Raw genomic sequence first — 20912 nt, 5'->3', positions numbered from 1 at the left:
AAAGCCCACTTCAAACATAGTATGATGCTAAATGAAAGGACCTCCAGCATATAGAAACAAAAGCCATATAAGGCGTGATTGTTGTCCTTGATGTACTATGTTATCTCTCATCTCTTTTGCTGTCCCTTGGTTATCTCATATTGTTACAATATTTTACCTTGTTATCTGATATATTTTATATATGCTTCATTGGTTATTTGAAATTGGATAGGGAAGGGGGGAAGTCAAAACAAGTGTGGGGGGGGGGGAAGAGGAGGGAGGGAAATGGGGACCTTGACATGAGAAAGGGAATCAGTATTTGTGAAGCAATGCACCTTCTATCTGGTGAATATAATGTAACCCTTCTATTAATTACAATAAAAATATATGGAAAAAATCACCATCATTGTTCTGTTTCTACATGAATCTTAAAAACTATACAGACATATACGTTTCTTAAATATTATATAGATGTACATACTCATATTGAAATTATTATTAAAGTCAAGCAAGTTAATTTATCACTTCTATATAGTTCCATTTTTCTTTGTAGTAATAGCTAAAATCTCTTAGATGTTAGTGTACCATACAAAAGCCAGGTGGATGCTTGCAGTTTAACCATGCAATCCTAGCTACTCAGGAGGCTGAGATCTGAGAATCATAGTTCAAAGCCAACCTGGGCAAGAAAATTTGTGAGACTCTTCTCTCCATTAATCAGCAAGAATCTAGAAATAGAGCTGTGGTTCTTGTGGTAGGACATTAGCCTTGAGTGAAAAAGCTAAGAAACAATGCTCAGGTCTAGTATCCATTAAAAGCCCCAATACTCACATACATGTATGTATACACACATACTACAACATACATGGATTCATATGAAATAGTCTTACTAACTGTAGTCCTTTTGCTATATCTAGACATAGTCATCCTATATAATTGCAAAGTTTATACATTTTTTGACCACGATTTTCTTTCTTTTTTCTTTTTTCTTTCTTTTTCAGGGCTTGGATGCTACCCCTCACTTTACTCAAGGCTAGTATTTTACCACTTGAACCATGGCACCACTTCTGGCATTTTTTGAGGGTGGTGATGGTGGTGGTGTTGGTGTTGGTGGTGAAATAGCTAATTGAAGTTAAGAGTCTCGCAGACTTTACTTCCCAGCTGGCTTTAAACCACAGTCCAATTAGGATTATGAGCGAGCCACTTGTGTCCTGCTTTTTGACCTACTTCTTGCTGTGCGTTTCTCTGCCTTGTGTTTGTTGCTAATATCTCAGAATTTAAGACAATATAATATCTGGAAATAGCTTAGATGTCCTACAGTAGATTAGTGGACCCCCAAAATGTGATTCTTATACACAGTGCCATTATACAGGATGATATTATGTCTAAAATATATTGGAACATGATAAATTATACAGGACACTCTAGGCATTCACACACAGGGAGACCAAAGGAGGAGACTTTTAGGGGAGGCACATTGCCTCTGATCACTTAAATGATATTTATTGAAATGAAGTTCAAGAAATAGAATTTTTTCTTTGTTACTCTTTTTGTTTTATCTTTTTTTCTTGTTCCTTTATCTGTCTTTGGGAGGATGGAAGGGGCACATAACTGGAGGGAACAAAGGGTGGAAAAAAAGGACAATATGATAAACTCCACCCTAGTCTTGTTATGTTGGAGCTGCTCAGAGAAAAGAAAGGAATGAGAAAACCTGTATGATTTTAAGATGTTTTTTGTTTACTGCCTAAGATTTATCTTCTTACCGAAATTTTTTTCAGGCAAGTTGGTTGCTCTCCTGGTTTGTGTCTGATTCAGGAATGGGATTATAATAGAGTAATATTAACAACAATGTAGTTCTCTTCCCACTGCCAGTAAACAAGAAGAGCCTCCTCAGTCTATGTGGGACCTGAGCAGTGAGAGAGCTTACAAGGCAGTTCAGAAATACAGTGCCATAGACCAGAAAGACTGGTCTTTTCCCCTACCAGATGTCTTTCTCCTATGGCCTCTGCATCCTTGAACTTGACTGGTCTGCTTTTAAATTGGAGCAGCAAAAAGGAAGTTAAAGGTATACTAGTGATAGATGCATTCTTTTACGTGGACTTCCTGAAGAAGCTGGTCAAAAGGCAGTTTCTGATTCAGAAGGTTGGGCAGGTCCCAGACTCTTAACATTCTACCCCAATTCCTGGGGCTGCTGGTTACACTTTGGGAAGCAGGGGACCACATTAAAGTGTCCCCAAACTTGGTTGAGCTTGAGCATACTGACCTCTGGGGCTGTCTTTTCTATTCTACCCTGAAGGAGTCAGTTTAGTGCCCTCTGCATTAGAATTTAGCCATCTTTATTTTTGAAATTCGTGACAAGATTTTGTTGTAGCTGCCAGAATTGAGAAATTGCTACCCTAGGATGTATATTAGAACCCCCCAAAAAGGTTTAAAAAATAAATAATGTTTGAGACTCATTTAAGACTAATTAAAACAGAATCTTTGGGATGTGTCGTTTGGGCATTCTGGAAAGATGGAATAGGATAATTAGTATATCCAGTACCTCAAATGTTGCCATTTCTTTGTGGTAAGGACATTTAACCTACTCTACTTTAGCAATCTGGAGATTTATAATGCTTTATTATTAGCTATAGCTATTGGTAAGACACCAAAATGTATTCATTCCACCTTACAGTGATTTTATACCCAGAAATCACTATTCCACTCTCCATTTCTAGGTGGTCATTCTCTATCTCTGTCTGTCTGTCTCTCTGTCTGGATTCTACGACATTGTATATACGTGCCACATAAAAAATTATTTAATTGTTTTTCAAGTGTCTCAGACTATTCTGAATCATGTTTCTATGATTTAATTTTTAACCTTTTAACCCTTGAGGGAAAAGGACTTATTTTAGGTCCATCTCTTAATGGATAGTAATGATTTCATGAGAGTTATGTATGGTGGTTTTTTTTTTTCTGGTCCTGGGGCTTCAACTCAGGCCCTCAGTGGTATCTCTGAACTTTTTTGCTCAAGGCTAATGCTCTACCACTTGAGTCATAGCTCTACTTCTGGCTTTTTTGATAGTTTAGTGAAAACCAGAGTCTCACAGACATTCCTGCCTGGGATGGCTTTGAACTGAGATTCTCAGGTCTCAATCTCCTGAATAGCTAGGAACCACACTCTTATAATAATTATTAGAATAGTCTTATCATAGTCTTTTTTTTTTTGCCAGTTCTGGGCTTAAGCTCAGGGCCTGAGCACTGTCCTTGGACTTTCTCAAGGCTAGAGCTCTACCACTTGAGCCTCAGCACCACTTCTGGCTTTTTCTAAGTATGTGGTACCAAGGAATCGAACCTGGGTCTTCATGCATGCTAGGCAAGCGCTCTGCCACTAAGCCAAACTCCCGGCCCTATCATAGTCTTTTAAACCTACATTTCTTGTAGAAATTCACCAAGAATTTGCACATATATGGATATGTAACTTCTGAAGTTGTCTGTTCTGGTGGGGATATTTCTGTGATTCCTATAAGGTCATATTATGTATTTGTACCATTTGGAGGCACAGAGCTCATAAATATCAAGGATTGGAGCAACTGGATAGCAAGGGTGGTTTAATCTTCCAGAGTTCATGGCTGAGTATATGCAAGAAGAGTGAGAACCAACCAGTTTTCCTGTCAGGATTGGTAGATGAGGATGATGATGTTGCCAAGAATTTTGGGCAATTTCTTTACTTGCTTCATGCTTTGGAAACTTCTGGACTGTCTCACATTTTAGACATTCTATTCATCTGTTTTCTTTTTTTCCAGAGAAGTTATTTCTCTGTAATCAGATTTCTTTTCCCCATTTTGTTTTAAAGTTAAAGGAAATTAAAATTTTCTGGAAAGCAATTTTAATTAATCTGCTATCATGTTCTTAATAATATTAGATTTCTCATTTGTTTAAATAAGACATTTATGACTGCAGGGAAATGGAGCAGATATGAATATTTCATATCACTTCGAGTGTTTCAACTAAAACAGGCAAATTTATAAAAGAAGCACATAGATACATTCATATGTGGCAATATAATAATTTAGCCTTATTAAAAAGTATAATTTATAAGTTAAAAAGTTTAATTTCTATTTTTTAATCATTTTAATTTATAACTTAGTTCTCTCTGATAAATGTTTTTTTTTTTTTGAAATTTGATAGGGAAGGGGGGAAAACCAAGATGGGTGGGGAGTGTGGGAGGGAGGGTAATGGGTACCAAGACATGTGAAAGGGTATCAATGTATGTGAATTAATGCACCTTCTATCTGGCAAATATCATGTAACCCTTTTACTAATTACAATAAAAAAAATTTGGTTTGTAGAATCAACAATTAAAAGTTTGTTTTTTTCCTAGGTTCTTTGTGTAATATATTACAGGGCCATGTAATCAATAATCTTGTAAGTAATTAATATTATTTTTATTGTAATGTATAGAGGGGTTACAGTTATATTCACTAGATAGTAGATATATTACTTCTCATACATTGATACCCCTTCTCATGTTTTTGACCCCATTTCTCTCCCTCCACCTTGTTTTCCCCCCTTCCCTTTCCTATTTCAAATAAATAAATGAATAGACAATATGCCAGGTAACAAAGTCAGATACTGTAATAATATGAGATTAACCAAAGGACAACAAAAGATAAGAGAAATAACATAGTACATTAAGAACAACAATCACACATTATATGGCTCTTGTTTCCATATCCTGGGGGTTCTTTCAGTTAGTCTCCTCCTATATGACATTATGTATCCAGGTTTTACGCTATTGTAATCCTCTGCTAAGAGAATCCTAGGTGTGTGCTAATTATTACAAATGAGGGAAACCACTGAGCCTATGTTCCTTTGAGTCTGGCTTACTTCACTTAATATGATTTTTTTCCAAGTCTTTCCATTTCCTTAAAAATGGGGTGTTGTTGTTGGTGGGAGTGCAAACTCATTCAACCACTATGGAAAGCAGTATGGCAGTTCCTCAAAAGACTAAACATAGAACTCCCCTATGACCCAGCAATTCCACTCCTTGGCATTTACCCAACTGTCCAGAAACAAGGGCATACTAAATCCACTAGCACAACGATGTTCATTGCAGCACTATTTACCATAGCAAAGATATGGAACCAACCCAGATGCCCCTCAGTTGATGAGTGGATCATCAAAGATGTGGTATTTATACACAATAGAATTCTATGCTGCTGTCAGAAAGAATGACATTGTCCCATTTGTAAGGAAATGGAAAGACTTAGAAAAAATTATAGTAAGTGAAGTAAGCCAGACTCAAAGGAACATAGGTCCAATAGTCTCCCTCATTTGTCATAATCAGTAGAAACCTTGGGCTCTCCTAGCAGAGATTTACAGTAGAACAAAATCTAGAGACATTAGGCCAAATAGTATGACACTAAATGTGAGGACCTCCAGGAGAAGGAAACAAAAAGCCATATGATGAGTGACTGTTGTCCTTGATGTACTATGTTATCTCTCATCTCTTTTGTCATCCCTTGGTTAGCTCATATTGTTACAATATTTCACCTTGTTATCTGAGATATTTTATATGTGCTTAATTGGTTATTTGAAATTGGATTGGGAAGGGGGAAATCAAGATAAGCAGGGGGAGGGTGGGAGGGAAATGGGGACAATGTCATAAGAAAGGGTATCAATGTTTGTGAAGTTATGCACCTTCTGTCTGATGAATATAATATAACCCTTCTATTAATCACGCTAAAAATTATTTTAAAAATGAGTTGTTGTCATTCCTTCTGATGGCAGCACAGAATTCCATTGTATATAAATACCACACCTTCCTTATGCACTCACCTACTGAGGGGCATCAGGATTGGTTCCATATCTTTGCTATGGTAAATAGTGCTGCAACAAACATCATTGTGCTAGTGTCTTTAGTATGTCCTTGTTTCTGGACATTTGGGGAAATGCCAAGGAGTGGAATTGCTAGGTGATAGGGGAGGTCTATGTTTAGTCTTTTGAGGAATCACCATACTGCTTCCCATAGTGGTTGAACAAGTTTACACTCCCACCAACAGTGTAGTAGTGATCCTTCTGGCCACCTCCCCGCCAGCATCTGTTGTTAGTAGATTTCTTGATCCTGGCCATTCTAAATGAAGTGAGGAGGAATCACAAAGTTGTTTTGATTTGCATTTCTTTTATGGCCAGAGATGTGGCGCATTTCTTCATGTGTCTAAATATTCTTTAAAGACTTTTTGTTTCAATAGCCACTCTATAAGGATCATTCTCCTATTAGTCATTATTCAGCTTCCACAACTATCCAATGTGCTGGTTACTGCTGTCAGTCGTGTTTTTTAAGGATACTGTCAGTTAAAACTCCCAACTGCTCTTCTTGGTAATATTGAAAAGATTCAAGTGCTGAGAGAATATTTGGCACAGGGTTTTTGTGGTGGGTTTGTTTGTTTTGAACATTTATCAGTTAATGATTTCTTATATTAGCACTGGCTAATTAACTCACCTCTGGATTTATAAAACCATTAGAAATAATAGAAACAGTTCTGTTAATGTCCATCTTGCCATAGTACAGTCATTTAGGCTTTCCTGTAAGGGCTGTAAGCATGTAGGACCATTGTTTAATTCTGATGGTCTATATACTACACTGAAGCACACCTGATAAACAGAAACCTCATTCCTAGACATTTGTCTTTTAAATATTAAGTTGGCCTTGAAAAATTCTGAGTTGTAGTCAGACATTGGTGGCTTATGTCTGTAATCATAGCTACTCAGGAGGCTGAGATCTGAGGATTGTGGTTTGAAGCAAGCCTAGTCCATGAAACTCTTACCTCCATTTAATTAACAAAATATGCAAGTATCGCTGTGGCTCAAGTGGTAGAGTACTTGCCTTAAGCACAAAAGCTCAGGAGCAGCATTCAGGCCCTTTCAAGCCCCGGGACACATGTGCGCAATGCACTTGTGTGCATGAGTGCACGCGCGCATGTGCGCGCACGCACACATACACACACACACACATACACAAAACTAAACAAACTCTGAGTTTCTATGCCTTATTGAATATGTGAGCAGATACTATATGTATACATGTATATGTTATGATAATAGGTAATAAATAATATAATCTGGTTAATTAGCATTTTCATCACTTTAAGCATTTATCACAACCATGAATATAAAAGGAAATCATAGTTCTGATCCCTATAGCCACATAAATTTTATTTTTTAAAAAACTTTTATACAATGAGTAAATACTATGTGCACACTTTAGTTTCTGGCTTCTTTCAGTCACCAAACTATTTTGGGGACTTACTTCTAATTTTACATGTCTTAGAAGTTTGTTCCATTTCAGAGCTGAGTAATAGTCCTCTTTTAACTTGAACACAATTTTACATCTATCCTGTCAGTGGACATTTGTGTTGTTTGGCTGCTGTGAATAAATCTGACCTGAACATTTTTTCCTCTCAGTCGTTTTGCTAAGATGTCTTTTTTATATATTTTATTATAATTAATAGAAGGGTTACATTATATTTGCCAGATGGAAGGTATATTACTTAACAGTCATTGCTACCCCTTCTCATGTTTTTGTCCCCATTTCCCTCCCCCACCCCTCCCTTTGTTAACGTGTGTTTTTATTTTCCTTGAAGAAATACATAAGGGTGGAATTTCTGGGTCATGGATGAATGTTTAACTTTTCAAGAGACTGTATTTCTAAGTGACCATGCCACTTTCTATTCTCAATGGAAGTCTGCCTGCTGCAGATTCTCATCAACAGTGTGGACTGCTTGCTTGTGGAGCTATTCTAGTGATGGAGTGGTGCTGTATCATTTCACTTTGAGCTTGTACTTTCCTGTTGTTTGATGGTTGGACACATTGTATTTTGTGATTATTGGTGGCTGCATGTCTCATTTAGTGAAATGCTGCTTCAAATAATTTTCCTATTTCATTAAGTGGGTGGCTTGCTCTTTCATAGGAATTCTTTACATGTTTTCTGGATTGGAATTCTCAGATTGCTGGATTATGGGTTAATTTCTCCCAGGTTATAGGCTTCTATTTTATTTTCTTGACAATGTTCTTAAAGAAGGAGTTGATTTTCATTTTGATGATGCCTAATTTACCAACACTTTCTTTTATGATGTATGCTATATGAGTTTTAATTAAGAAAACTTGTCTTTCCCAAGATTGCTAGGCAATTTCCTAGGAGGAAATCTTGTTTTCTAGGAATTTTAACCTTTTTTTTTCTTCTGTTCTTAGAACTACAGGCTTTGGCGTCTTAGACTCAAAAAAAAAAGTTTATGCTTAAACCCTGTCAACATAGTTCCGTGGGTGTCTTGCCTAATATGTCTATTTTGTAAAAGAGGTATCCTCATGCCTTCTAGACTATTGCTCCTGCTTTACACTTTACTCTCTGCTTTACTATCTATTCTGCTAAATTGTATTTGGTTGTTCCTGGTATTATTTTTTTCTTTTATCTTTTTGTCTGCCCTGAGGCTTGAACTCAGGGCCTGGGTGATGTCCCTGAGCCTCTTTGTGCTCAAGGCTAGCACTTTACCACCTGAATCACAGTGCCACTTCTGGCTTTTTCTGAGTAGTTTGTTGGAGATAAGAGTCTCACAGAGATTTTTTTCTGTCTGGACTGGCTTTGAACCACAATCCACAGATCTCAGCTTCCTGAGTAGCTAGGATGACAGCTACTTGAGCCCTGCAATGCATGTTTTTTTAAACACCTTAATTTGATGAGACAGAATATGTTTTAACTAACCTTTATTCTATCCCATTGTTGGGTACAGAGTGATGTTCTTTATGTTTATCTACTACTTAGTGAAGGTTGATTTTGTGTGGCTCTTTTTATGAATTCTACTTTTTGGAGGGGGAGGGGATCATGGGGCTTGAACTCTGGACCTGGGCACTGTCCCTAAGCTCTTCAGCTCAAGGCTACCACCCTACCCTTGGGCCTGAGTGCTGTCCTTGAGCTCTTCAGCTTAAGGCTACTGCTCTACCCTTGAGCCATAGCCCCACTTCCCATTTTCTAGTGATTAGTTGGAGATAAGAGTCTCACAGTTTTGTATTGCTGGGGCAGGCTGGCTTTGAACCTGCAATCCTCAGATCTCAGCCTCCTGAGTAGCTAGGATTACAGGCGTGAGGCACCGCACCTGGCTTTGAATTCCACTTTTGAGTCAGGATTTAAAGTCTGCTGCTTATAAATAGAAATTACCTCCTATTTCTAGTAGTATTCTACCCTCAATGTCATGCCAAAGAAGACTCATGTTGTAGTAGATGATTTGTGGCACAATATTTCTTGGAATTTATTTGTTTTTTTTTTTTATTTTGTCAGGATAATGTGTAGAGGGGTTACTGTTACGTTCATCTGGTAGTAGGTATTTTACTTCCTTCTCACACATTGAAATCCCTTCTCATATTTTTGTCCCCATTTCCCTCTCCTCACCCCCTCCCAATCATCTTTACTCTTTTAAAATATTTATTTAAAACATTTTTCTCATTTTAGAGCTGGGTACCAGTAGCTCACAGCTATAATCCTAGTTACTCAAGAGGCTGAAATCGCAGGATCTTGGTTCAGAGCCAGTCTGGGCAGGAAGGTCCATGAAACTCTTACCTCCAATTAACTGCTAGAAAAGGTGAAAGTGGACCTGTGGCTCACGTGATAGAGTGTCAGCCTTGAACACAAAATGTCAGGGGGACAGTGCCCTGGCCCTGGACTAGCACAAAAGAAAATTTCTCATTTTAGTATTACTTTGGGTCGGTTTCATTTTTTCTCTTTTTTTTGATATTTTTTATTGTAATTAGTAAAAGGGTTACATGATATTTGCCAGATAGAAGGTGCATTAATTCACATACACTGATACCCTTTCACATGTCTTGGTCCCCATTTCCCTCCCCCCCATCCCCACCCCTCATCTTGTTTTCCCCTGTTCCCTATCCAATTTCAAATAACCAAATACAAATATATCCAATATATCAGGTAACGAAGTGAGATACGGTAACAATATGAGATAACCAAGGGACAGCAAAAGAGATGAGAGATAACATAGTACCTTAAGAACAACAATCATTTATTATATGGCTTATGTTTCTATATCCTAGAGATCCTTTCATTTAACGTCCTACTATATGGCCTTATGTATCAAGGTTTTGCTCTATTGCAACTCTCTGCTAGGAGAGCCCAAGATTTCTACTCACCCTGCACTAGAATTAACTCCAAATGAATCAAAGACCTGGAGGTAAAAGCCAACACTGAAAACTTTACGAGAAGGAATAGGAGATACACTAGGCCTCCTTGGCACAGGTCGAAACTTTCTTAATAAGGACCAAGAATCACAACAAATCAGAGAAAGGCTGGATAAGTGGGACTGCATTAAACTGCAGAGCTTTTGTATGGCAAAGGACATGGCTAGTAAATTAATCAGTTTCATTTTTTAATCACATGATCTACGAAACTGCTAGTTGAGGACTGGAACTTAGATTTTTCAATCAAGTTTGATACTAAACTACTACTACTACTACTACTACTACTTCTACTTCTACTACTACTATTATTATTATTATTGTTATTATTTCATTATTATTTTGGCAGTACTGCTGTTTACACTTAGGGCCTTGCCTAACAAACTGTAGCCTTTTTAAATTTTCTTTCTTTATTGGTTTGTGGGGCTTAAACGCTGGGTCTGGGCACTGTCTCAGAGCTCTTCAGCTCAAGGCTATCACCCTACCCCTGGGCCTGGGTGTTGTCCCTGAGGTCTTCAACTCAACACTACCGGACCTATCCCTTGAGCCACAGCACCACTTCCGCTTTTCTGGTGGTTAATTGGAAATAAGAGTCTCATGGACTTTAGTGCCCCGGTTGGCTTTGAAGCTGCGATCCTCAGATCTCAGCCTCCTGAGTAGTTAGGATTACAGGCATGAGCCACCACACCCGGCTGTATTAAGTTTTATGCTTAAAGCATACCTACTTTACAATGTAAATTATATAGAATACTGACAGCTTCAAATTCTGTATAGTGTGGTACTTTTTATACCTTTGAGTACTTTTAAAGTATTCAAAATATTGAGGAGATGTTCTCGTCAAGATCAATTTAATGTGCACAGAATTTTTTCTATCACATTAAAGTTATATTAATAGATTTATTTTGGGAGATGATAATCAAATTCAGCAATTACAAGCTCATTACTTTCAGTTTGTAGAAACGTGGCAATAGCCCTACTTCTAATCAGGTACTCAAATTTTAGTTTTAATTATTATAGTCATTAAGAGTATTTAATACCCTACATTCTTTTTGCAATATAGGGTCTACTCGAATGCAAAGAGGATTATAAGAGGGTTTCTTTCAACTAGAAGTTTTAGTGTTCATTGCCATTCTCACTGACCATGCTAAATTGATTATTTTAATTTCAATAACTGATATTATTACTTGTATCATAGCAAACCATTATTGTGTTTGTTCAGCCTCTTGCATTTGGCTTTTTGATTACTTGAAAGAAGCAATTATGAGTGAAGTTAAATAACTGTCCTTTCTTCTTTCTGTCCTAGAATCGAGTTTCTTGTTGGGAAATGCCCAGATTGTCGATTGGCCTGTAGTTTACAGTAATGACGGATTTTGTAAACTCTCTGGGTATCATCGAGCTGACGTCATGCAGAAAAGCAGCACATGCAGGTGGGTGCCAGAACAACCAGGGGTCCTTCCTAAAATGGATCAGAATTCTGAGAGTGATGGAATGGCTTATGCTTACTTAGACTCATGGGTGAACTGCAACAGTGCAAGACTCAGGCTTTGAAAGTTGAGGCTCCATCTTGAACTCAAGACCTGGACACTTTTAGGTCTTTTTTTTTTCACTCAAGGCTGGCACTCTACCACTTGGGCCATGCCTTCACTTTCAGCTTTTTGCTGGTTAGTCCTAAGTGTCTTACCAACTTTCTGGATTTGAATTGTGATCCTTACGTTTCAGTCCCCTGTGTAGCTAGGATTATAGATGCAAGCTGTCAGTACCTGGCTCAGAGAGTATTTTAAAGGTGATCATATTCTGAACAGAAGCCATTTTTACTTGCCCTCACAAAATGCCTAGTAGATTTTGCTGATCTGAGGACTGCAGACAATTTAAAGTCTACATAGAACAATGAAGTAGAGCATCTGACAAATGAGCAAATCATATCTGAGCCTTGGCAGCAGGATGTTCTTGGGGACATGATTTATTTTAATGTCCTCTTATTTTAAACATAGTCTTTGCTCCCTTTTAAATTAAATTATACCCATTATAGGTTTACTGCAGTGTTACTTAGAGGAGTGAAGATTTAACAATCGACATATGTACTTATAGATTTGTTGAAGTGTACTATGTGGCCTCCAAGCACCAATATCTCATGCCTGTACTCCTATTTAGGAAGCTGAGATCTGGGTGAGGATCATGATTCAAAGTCAGTTTGGGCAGGAAAGTTTTTATCTTTAATTAGTAAAGTACCAGAGAAACCATCAGTGGAGCTCTGACTTAAGTGGAAGAGTACTAGCCATGAGCATAACAGTTCAGGAACCCAGATCCTGAGTTCAAGCCCCAGAATCAACACCAAAAATAAAAAAAACTTAAAGCCTTGTGGTTCTATATATGTTGGAATATAATTGCCCTAGAAAAAGCTCACAATACTTATCAAGTTAAAAAAAAGCCAAACATCACAGAAAAGACACTCTTCAGTTTATGAAATGAAATTTGCATTATAATTCTAAATTCTTTAGAAAAATGTCATACAGAATCCATACCAAATATTCCAGTCTCCAGGTTTGGTAGTGGCAGTGCACTGGGATTTGAACTCAGAGCATTAGTCTTGTTAGGCAGGTACTAGGTCACTTATGCCTAGCCCAGTACTTCTTTTCTCTTAAAATGCAGTTTTTCCTCCCATTCCTAGAATAATTTTTTTAACAGCCTTTGGAAATGAGACACAAGGAAATAAGGGATAGAAGAAAACCATATACAGGTTCAGAAATATAATGTTCACAGTTACAAATTATTATAGCATTTTGGAATTACAGAATTGCAGTAGGAGATGAAGATAAAACATTAGATGCAGGAAATAAATAACTCAGTAATGACACATTTAGATAAACACAAGACGCCACAAATCAGCAAGCTTCAGTTTGCATGGGGGAAATATAGCTCATGTCATTGTACATTAGAGAAAAGGAATTGGTTTTATGTGTAGTTTGTATTTAGATGAATTAGTCAATAGGAATAAAATGGCAACCATATAAATATATGTATATATAAATATTAAAATATGCATTATTTTATGGAAAATAAAACATGTTAACTTATGTTTGTTATACTGTCAAGAGGCAAAGAGGCTACTTTGTTTTCCTTCTTGTGCTTTTCCCTTCTCTGTTTGGGCAGAAGCAAATTAAATTTGCTTTTATTCAGTTAGTTGTTTTTTTCAATATTATCTTTGTGCTTTTATTTTATTTCCTTACTTTTTTTTTCAGCTTTAGCTTGTCTTGTTCCTCTTTGCATAGACATTCTTTTAAGTGTTTATCCTAAGTGTGTTTTAAATTCATCTTCTACCTATGTATCAATGTATCTAAGCATCTATCTATGCATCTGTCTATCTATCCATCCATCTATCCATCCCACCCACCTACCTACCTATCTATCTACCTATGTAGTGTTGGGTCTGGGCCTGAGCACTGTCCCTGAGCTTTTTTGCTCAAGGCTAGTGTTCTGTCACTTGAACCAAAGATCTACTTCTGCCCTTTTTGGTAGTGAACTGGTCTTCTGGACTTTCCCACTCGGCTCTCTTCAAATTGTGATCCCTAGCTATCAGCCTCCTGAGTTGTTAGGATTATAGGTGTGAGCCATGGACACCGGGCTTCATATTCCATAGATTTATCTTTGAAATGGTGCCTTCTATGTGCTCCCTTGTATGACTTACATCTATGCTACCATGAAGTAATATACCCTGAATTGTCTTCATTAAGGCTTAGGTTGAGATTTTCTTACATCTTTTAAAAATTATATTTTATTATCATTCCGTGTTATAAAAAGGAGTTAGCATTCAACAGGTCAGTGTGTAAAGACAGTGTATCTTGAGTGATATCACCCCTTTCATTGTTCTCTCCCTTCACTTTTCTTAGATTCATAGAATATGCATGAAATATCATGACTGCATTCTCCTCTGTTTCTTCATTCATCTACCCACTCCTCTTTACTTTCCTCCTCCCCAATATTTGAGTGCCAGTTTCTTGATATTCCTTCTGTTGCACTGTGAGTTGTGAGTTAGTTCTTCTAAGGACTTTCATTTGAATTCTCCCCTGCAGATACCATCCTTTGGTTATTACATTTGTGTACACTTGTATACAACACTCTTTGTGTTTCCTTGTACATTTACAAATTATTTCTAGCTTCCACATATGAGCGAGAGCATTTTAAATTCATAGTCTATGCAGTTGCATTGTGATATATCACTGTTGTTCAGCACTCTGGCTTCTTTACTGCTTCCTGTCACGGAACCTACCATGTTCCCACCCATGCAGTGTGAAGATAAACACCCTCATGTGTGAGGCATTCTCTGTCTTTATGCCCAGAAATGGGGTTGAGATAATAGAACTCATGCAGAATTTGTAAATTACAGCTTTCAGATTTCTGGATCGAGCAAGGCAGCCTGCTGTGCCCTCCTCAGCCATGCGGGAGGGGAGAGTGCCTATACTTCTGCTTTACAAAAATCTCATATATAGTAGGCACTGGCTCACTTTTGTTTTTACTAAAATTAAAGCAAAAACCAACAGTATTTTGTGAGCCAGGTGTTGGTGGCTCAAGTCTGCGAATTTTGGCTGCTTAGGGGCTCTGAGGACTGTGATTCCAAATCAGCTCAGGCAGGCATGTATGTGAAATTCTTTTCTGTAATTGAGTACCAAAATGCTGTGTGGCTCAAATGGTAGAGTGTCAGCTGTGAACAGAAAAATCTAAGGGATAGGGCCCAGGCCCTGTGCAAAAGCTTCAGTATTGGCACACGTGTGCGCGCACACACACACACACACACACACACACACACACACACGCACCCTCTCTAAAACAACAACAACAACAAAAGCATTTTGTGGCACATTTGAACTCCTAGAAATTTCAAATCTGTTCTATTGTGTACCTAACAGTTTCCTCTCCAAGCCTTTGATTGTTTTGCTGTTTACTGGAGGACACAAAAAATATTGCATATTTAAAGGAAATTTTAGGCTTTGAAGAAATGATGTTTTTAAACATTTATTTATTTATTTATTTAGTGCTGGTACTGGAGTTTGGGCCCTGACTGCTGTCCCTTAGTGTTTTCACTCAACGATTAAGCTCTACCACTTGAAACACCCATACACTTTCTGGTTTTTGCCCATTAGTTGGAGAAAGAGTCTTATAAGCCCTCCTGCAGGGTTGACTTTGAACTGTGATCTTAAGATCTCAGGCATTATCTCTCTCTCCCCCTCCCCCCCCCCCTCTCTTTCTCTGCTATAGCTTCCAAAGCTAGCTGTTAGCAATCATGATTAAAACATGGTTTACCATTTTACTATCTATACCTCGACTACCACTTGATGGTATAAGCCTCAAATATATACAAATAAATAAAATTTGATAATTGCACGGGAGGATCATTCTATTTCGTATGCACATTTTGAAGACAAACGCATGATTTTAGTTTGCAGTTTTAAAGCAACAAAAAGTTGAAATGGAGTGCTATATTTTCTCTCTCTCCAGTTTTATGTATGGAGAATTGACTGACAAGAAGACTATTGAGAAAGTCCGGCAGACTTTTGACAACTATGAGTCAAACTGCTTTGAAGTTCTTCTGTACAAAAAGAACAGTAGGTATTTCTGTTATCAGTAAGATAAGTCAGCTTCTTCATATTTTGGTAAATTGTATTTATGCTATGATACAGAGGATATAAATTTTGATTACTCCTCTTGGCAGGAGAAGCCGTTGTTAGTGAAATCAGTTAACAAAATGAATAAATCTACCAATGAAAGCAATATTGTGAAGAACAGAAGAAAATTATGGTGCATTTTATTTTTTTAAATTTTATTTTGAATTACCTAATTATTGTACATAGTTATGGGGTAGAAAGTGATGTTATGATTTATAAATACCATATTTACTATTTAAGTCAAATAAGTTAATCTCTATATGATATATACAACCTTAGATACTTACTTTTTTTTGGAATAATCAAAGTATAGCTTATGCAAAACGGTCATGGGGCTTGAACTCTGATCTTGGACGCTGTCCCTGAGCTCAGGGCTAGTGATGATTTCAGTCTTCTGAGTAGCTAGAATTACAAGTACGAGCCACTGGTACCCAGCTCTTATGCAGCTTTTTTTTATTAAAGAATTTATTAACATTGCTTTTACATCATATTTCAAATGACATGTTTAACAAACAAGTGTTCAAGAAAGGAATCTCTATATACAATCACTGACACTTAGTTTTTAGAACATGATCAAAATTATGCTAAGGGTTTGTATATAGATACATATTAATTTATGAAATAAGACATGTCTATAGAATCATAGGTTTTTATGTCTATGTAGTTATGTTTGTATTTCTAATACCATGTCCATAGCTTATACACCTGTTTAATATTAATCCCTTATCAAATGACTAATTTGCAGATAGTTTATTCCAATATGTAGATTGTCTCTACCACTAAGCCAAACTCCCGGCCCCGCATTTTGTGTTTTTACCAAAGAATGTGCCATCTTTTTTGTCATGAGGCTTGATCTGTCCCTGAGCTCTTCAGCTAAAGGCTAGTATTCTACCACTTTGGGCCATGGTACCACTTCTGGTTTTCTCGTGATTAATTGGAGATAAGAGTCTTGTGGACTTTTGGACCTGGCTGGCTTTGATCTGTGATCCTCAGATCTCAGCCTCCTGAGTAGCTAGGATTACAGGCATGGGCCATTAGCACATAACTGAATGTGTCATCTTATCTTGCATTTTACATTCTTAGCCAAATAGTTTTAGTTGAAGTTATAGCCAAATGTCATTTGGCTTATCAGATGAAAAATAATCTATTCTAAATAATTCCTCTGTAAAAGAAAAGGGAGGTATAGATGCTATCTGTGTCTTTTTTCCTTGGTTTATGTCTATATGCTCAAGCCCTCTTCTTTTCTTCATATAGATGTGTTAGCCCATGAACAGTAACCCCAAGCTTAGCAATTTGATGACACTGTATCATTAAAGTCATTTGCTCTGTTATTTAAAAAGAATTAATGAACCTTTTCTTGATATTTCAGACATAAAGCCAGGTTACAAGTTCTAAGTTTTCAAAAATATATCAGTAGAGGGGCTGGGAGTTTGGCCTAGTGGTAGAGTGCTTGCCTAACATGCACAAAGACCCGGGTTTGATTCCTCAGTACTACATACATAGAAAAAGCCAGAAGTGATGCTGTGGCTCAAGTGGTAGAGCTCTAGCCTTGAGAAAGTCCAAGAACGGTGCTTAGGCCCTGAGTTCAAGCCCTAGGACTGGCAAAAAATATTTATAGTAGAACTGTTTTTTCAGTAGAACTATTTTGTTTATTTACATTAGATTATATTAGTTGTAATATCAAATTTACATTTGCAAAATTTTTCTTTTTCTATAGATATTCCATTACTGGATTAAACTTATGAATGATCTGTATGTGTGTATATATGTTTATGTACATATCTGAATGTATTTATATAATATATAAATGCATATATTTATTTTTTATTTTTTTATTTATTGTAATATATAGAGGGGTCACAGTTACATTCACCAGAGGGCACATCACTTCTCACACATTGACACCCCCTCTCATGTTTTTGACTCCATTCCCCTCCCCCAATCATCTTGTTTTCCCCCCTTCCCTTTCCTATTTGAAATAAACAAATATACAAGATGCCAGGTAACAAAGTCAGATACTGTAACAATATGAAATTAATCAAAGGGTAACAAAAGAGAAGAGAAGTAACATAGTACATTAAGATCAACAATTACATAATATAGAGCCCTTGTTTCCACATCCTGAAGATACTTTCATTTAGCATCATCCTATATGGCCTTATGTATCTAAGTTTTGAGTTATTGTAATCCTCTGCTAGGAGAGTCCAAGGTATATACTAATTATTACAAATGAGGGAAACCATTGAGCCTATGTTCCTTTCAGTCTGGCTTACTTCACTTAATATGATTTTTTCCAAGTCTTTCCATTTCCTTACAAATGGGGCGATGTCATTGTTTCTGATGGCAGCATAGAATTCCATTGTTAAATTCATATATTTATATACATATATAAACATATACATACATACACATTAGATGTCTGCCTACAAATAATTAGAGATATATCTCCTTGCACTGTCAACTAAAAATCCTCTGTTATACTACCTGCCTTAAATTTTACTTTTTTTTGCTTTAATATGAAGTGCTATCTATGTATAAAAATGGAATTCTATTTAAAAGCAGCTTAAAACATCCTCTATTTGGTTAGCTCTCAGCCAAAAAAAGTATATTCTTAAGACTTAAAAATATTAGAAAATTTTCCAGATGTTTAGGAGACTCTTGGGAACGATGCCTGGATGTCAAGCTGTCCCAACATTTCCATTCAGTAATTAGGTTAAACACCACTTTGAAAAATGGAAAGATTGTGGCTTTTGATTTAATATGTGTCAGGGCGGATGTTTGCAGACCCTATCTATTCATTGGGTCTGGGGCTCTGATTTGCAACAGGCTATTTCTTCCATAAAGATAAAATAATTGTGGAGAGATGATTCAAAATCATTCCTAGTATACATTGAGGCAGAAATGGGGGCTCCAGCCATCCTCACCCTGAGTATCCAGTGGCAACTAGCTTCCATGCTGCAAGCCCCTCTGGGCTTCTCTGTTGAACTCCCCAGTCCCATCCACCTGAAATGGAAGGAGAGTTTGTCAGCTACCTGGCAAACATTCAGGCTGCTGGGGTGGGGGGGGCAAAGCTGGCTTCATGGCTTGAAAAGTTGGGGAAAAAAATCTGTTTGATACCTGAAAGCTGCTTTTAAGACAGCCCCTGTCTCTACCAGAATTTTAAAAATTTCATTTTCTTAGGATGGCATGAAATGTAACACCTCGTCTCTTTTTGTTCAGATTTCTAGCAGACCTTGGGAAGTGACTTTTTTTAATGCCCTTTCTCTTTGTTGATGACCTCTCTGGCTCCAGCTGTGTGTGTTGGAATGGCTACAGGCCGCATACACACTGCTGGTTATTTGTAAAACTGTGCCTGTCATTAGAGTTCCTGGATACACTGGGGAAAATGAGCAGAAAGCTAACAACAAGCCTCCTCAGGAGCGGATGTGATTGTATTCAAGGTCCCTGTCTCATTCTCTAGTCATATTGGAAAGGGCCCTGTCCTTCTATACCTGCTGGCATCACAGAAGAGCTACTGGCAAGGCAAAATCTTCCTATGGAAGACTCTTCTCTTTCATTCTCATTCTCACTTCTCAAGCATGGGGATGGAGTCATCTTATCTTGCCTAAATGGCACATCCCCCCACCTTTTGTGGTGGCATTAGGGTAACATTTTTTTTGGATAGGGGTATGAGAATACTTAATTGGTTTTCATTGAAATCACCAAGAAGGCTATGTATTGTCATTTACAGAACTGCTAGTGGCTGAACATTTATTTTCCAAATCTAAAACTGGATGAAACCTTTTATGTCTTTAAGATAGACTATTTGGGGGAACTTCAGTGCACTATAGCTTCATGAACACATTCTTTCAATACATTATCCCTCCATGGATAATTATTCCTTTAAGACATCTCTCATGCTGCTATCTATTCATTATTTGCTACATGCTAGTTTCTGGCTTACCTACATCCTAATCCTAGAATGCTCTGAGGCCCCTTTCCAGTCTCTGCTGGCCATTCTTTGAGGATGGCTGAGGTGGTAGCAGAGCTACGGCCTCGTGCTTTTGAGTGATGGGTATGAAGGCACCTGGGATTCTTAAGGGCAATGCTCATATTTTTTTCCCCTTTAAGAAGACATCACATGTTGTTAATGTTCTCTCTGAGATGGGGACACAGTGAAAGGTAGAGAAGTGTTATATAAGTCTACCCGACTTATGGGAGAGCCTTGGGAGAGAGGCAGCATTTCGGATGTTTCCCAGGAGCAAACCTTACCAGAGCATCAGGTATTTCTGGTGTGGTTAATTGGAAGCACTTGTCAAAGTGACAAGACGAGAGAAACACTGAGAAGTGATCACAGTCCATGAAACTGTCAAGAGGAAGTCAGGGAGGGCAGTTTAGGCTTAGGAACCCATGGCTAAATGCCTTAGCCTGGCATTCTTTCAGTGAAGCAAGGCTTTTTTGGTGTGTGACAGACTATGCTTTCATGTTTAGGGTTGAAGAAATATGTCTATTAAATTTGAACAATTGATAGTTAACAATTAAAAAGAAATTCTCTGGAGCAACAAAAGAACTGGTTTGTGTGTGTGTGTGTGTGTGTGTGTGTGTGTGTGTGTATGTGTGTGTGTGTGTGTGTGTGTGTGTGTGTGTTTGTGTTTTTGGCACTGATTCCCACCACAGCAATTGGCAGCTGAAGGAAGAGGGGAAGGTAGGAGAGTAAACCATTGGGGTGATTATGCCATGTTCAATGTCTTCTCTCGCTCTCCATTACAGGAACACCTGTTTGGTTTTATATGCAAATAGCACCAATAAGAAATGAACACGAGAAGGTAGTCTTGTTCCTGTGCACCTTCAAGGACATTACACTATTCAAACAACCCATAGAAGATGATTCAACAAAAGGTAACTTTCCAACAGTCGGCTACACTTAAAAATTAAGCAAGCACGGTAGAAGGGGTAAACACAGATCAAGATGCATCATGCTCATAAACAGACCTGTTAAATGGAAACCCTTTTGTACTTAAGATGGTGAAATAAGAGTATCTCTTCCATCTTATTTTAGCAAAGCCCACAGGAAAC

General features: G+C 37.5%; 1 protein-coding gene across 1 annotated transcript in view; it reads left to right on the top strand.

Moving 5' to 3' along the window:
- Positions 1–11106: 11106 nt before the first annotated feature.
- Positions 11107–20912, top strand: part of Kcnh5 (potassium voltage-gated channel subfamily H member 5) — a 201952-nt gene continuing 192146 nt past the window's right edge. Inside the window, exons 1-4 of the mRNA XM_090345364.1 lie at positions 11107–11146; positions 11501–11624; positions 15691–15797; positions 20607–20735. Of these exons, the coding sequence (XP_090201490.1) occupies positions 11107–11146; positions 11501–11624; positions 15691–15797; positions 20607–20735 (400 nt within the window). The remainder of the gene's footprint in view (positions 11147–11500; positions 11625–15690; positions 15798–20606; positions 20736–20912) is intronic.

The sequence above is a fragment of the Megascapheus bottae genome, chromosome 14 (assembly GCF_031878675.1).
Source record: "Megascapheus bottae isolate mThoBot1 chromosome 14, mThoBot2.hap1, whole genome shotgun sequence".
Taxonomy (NCBI): domain Eukaryota; kingdom Metazoa; phylum Chordata; class Mammalia; order Rodentia; family Geomyidae; genus Megascapheus; species Megascapheus bottae.
Note: the sequence above shows the minus strand (reverse complement) of the source record. Positions and strands in the feature narration are given on the sequence as shown.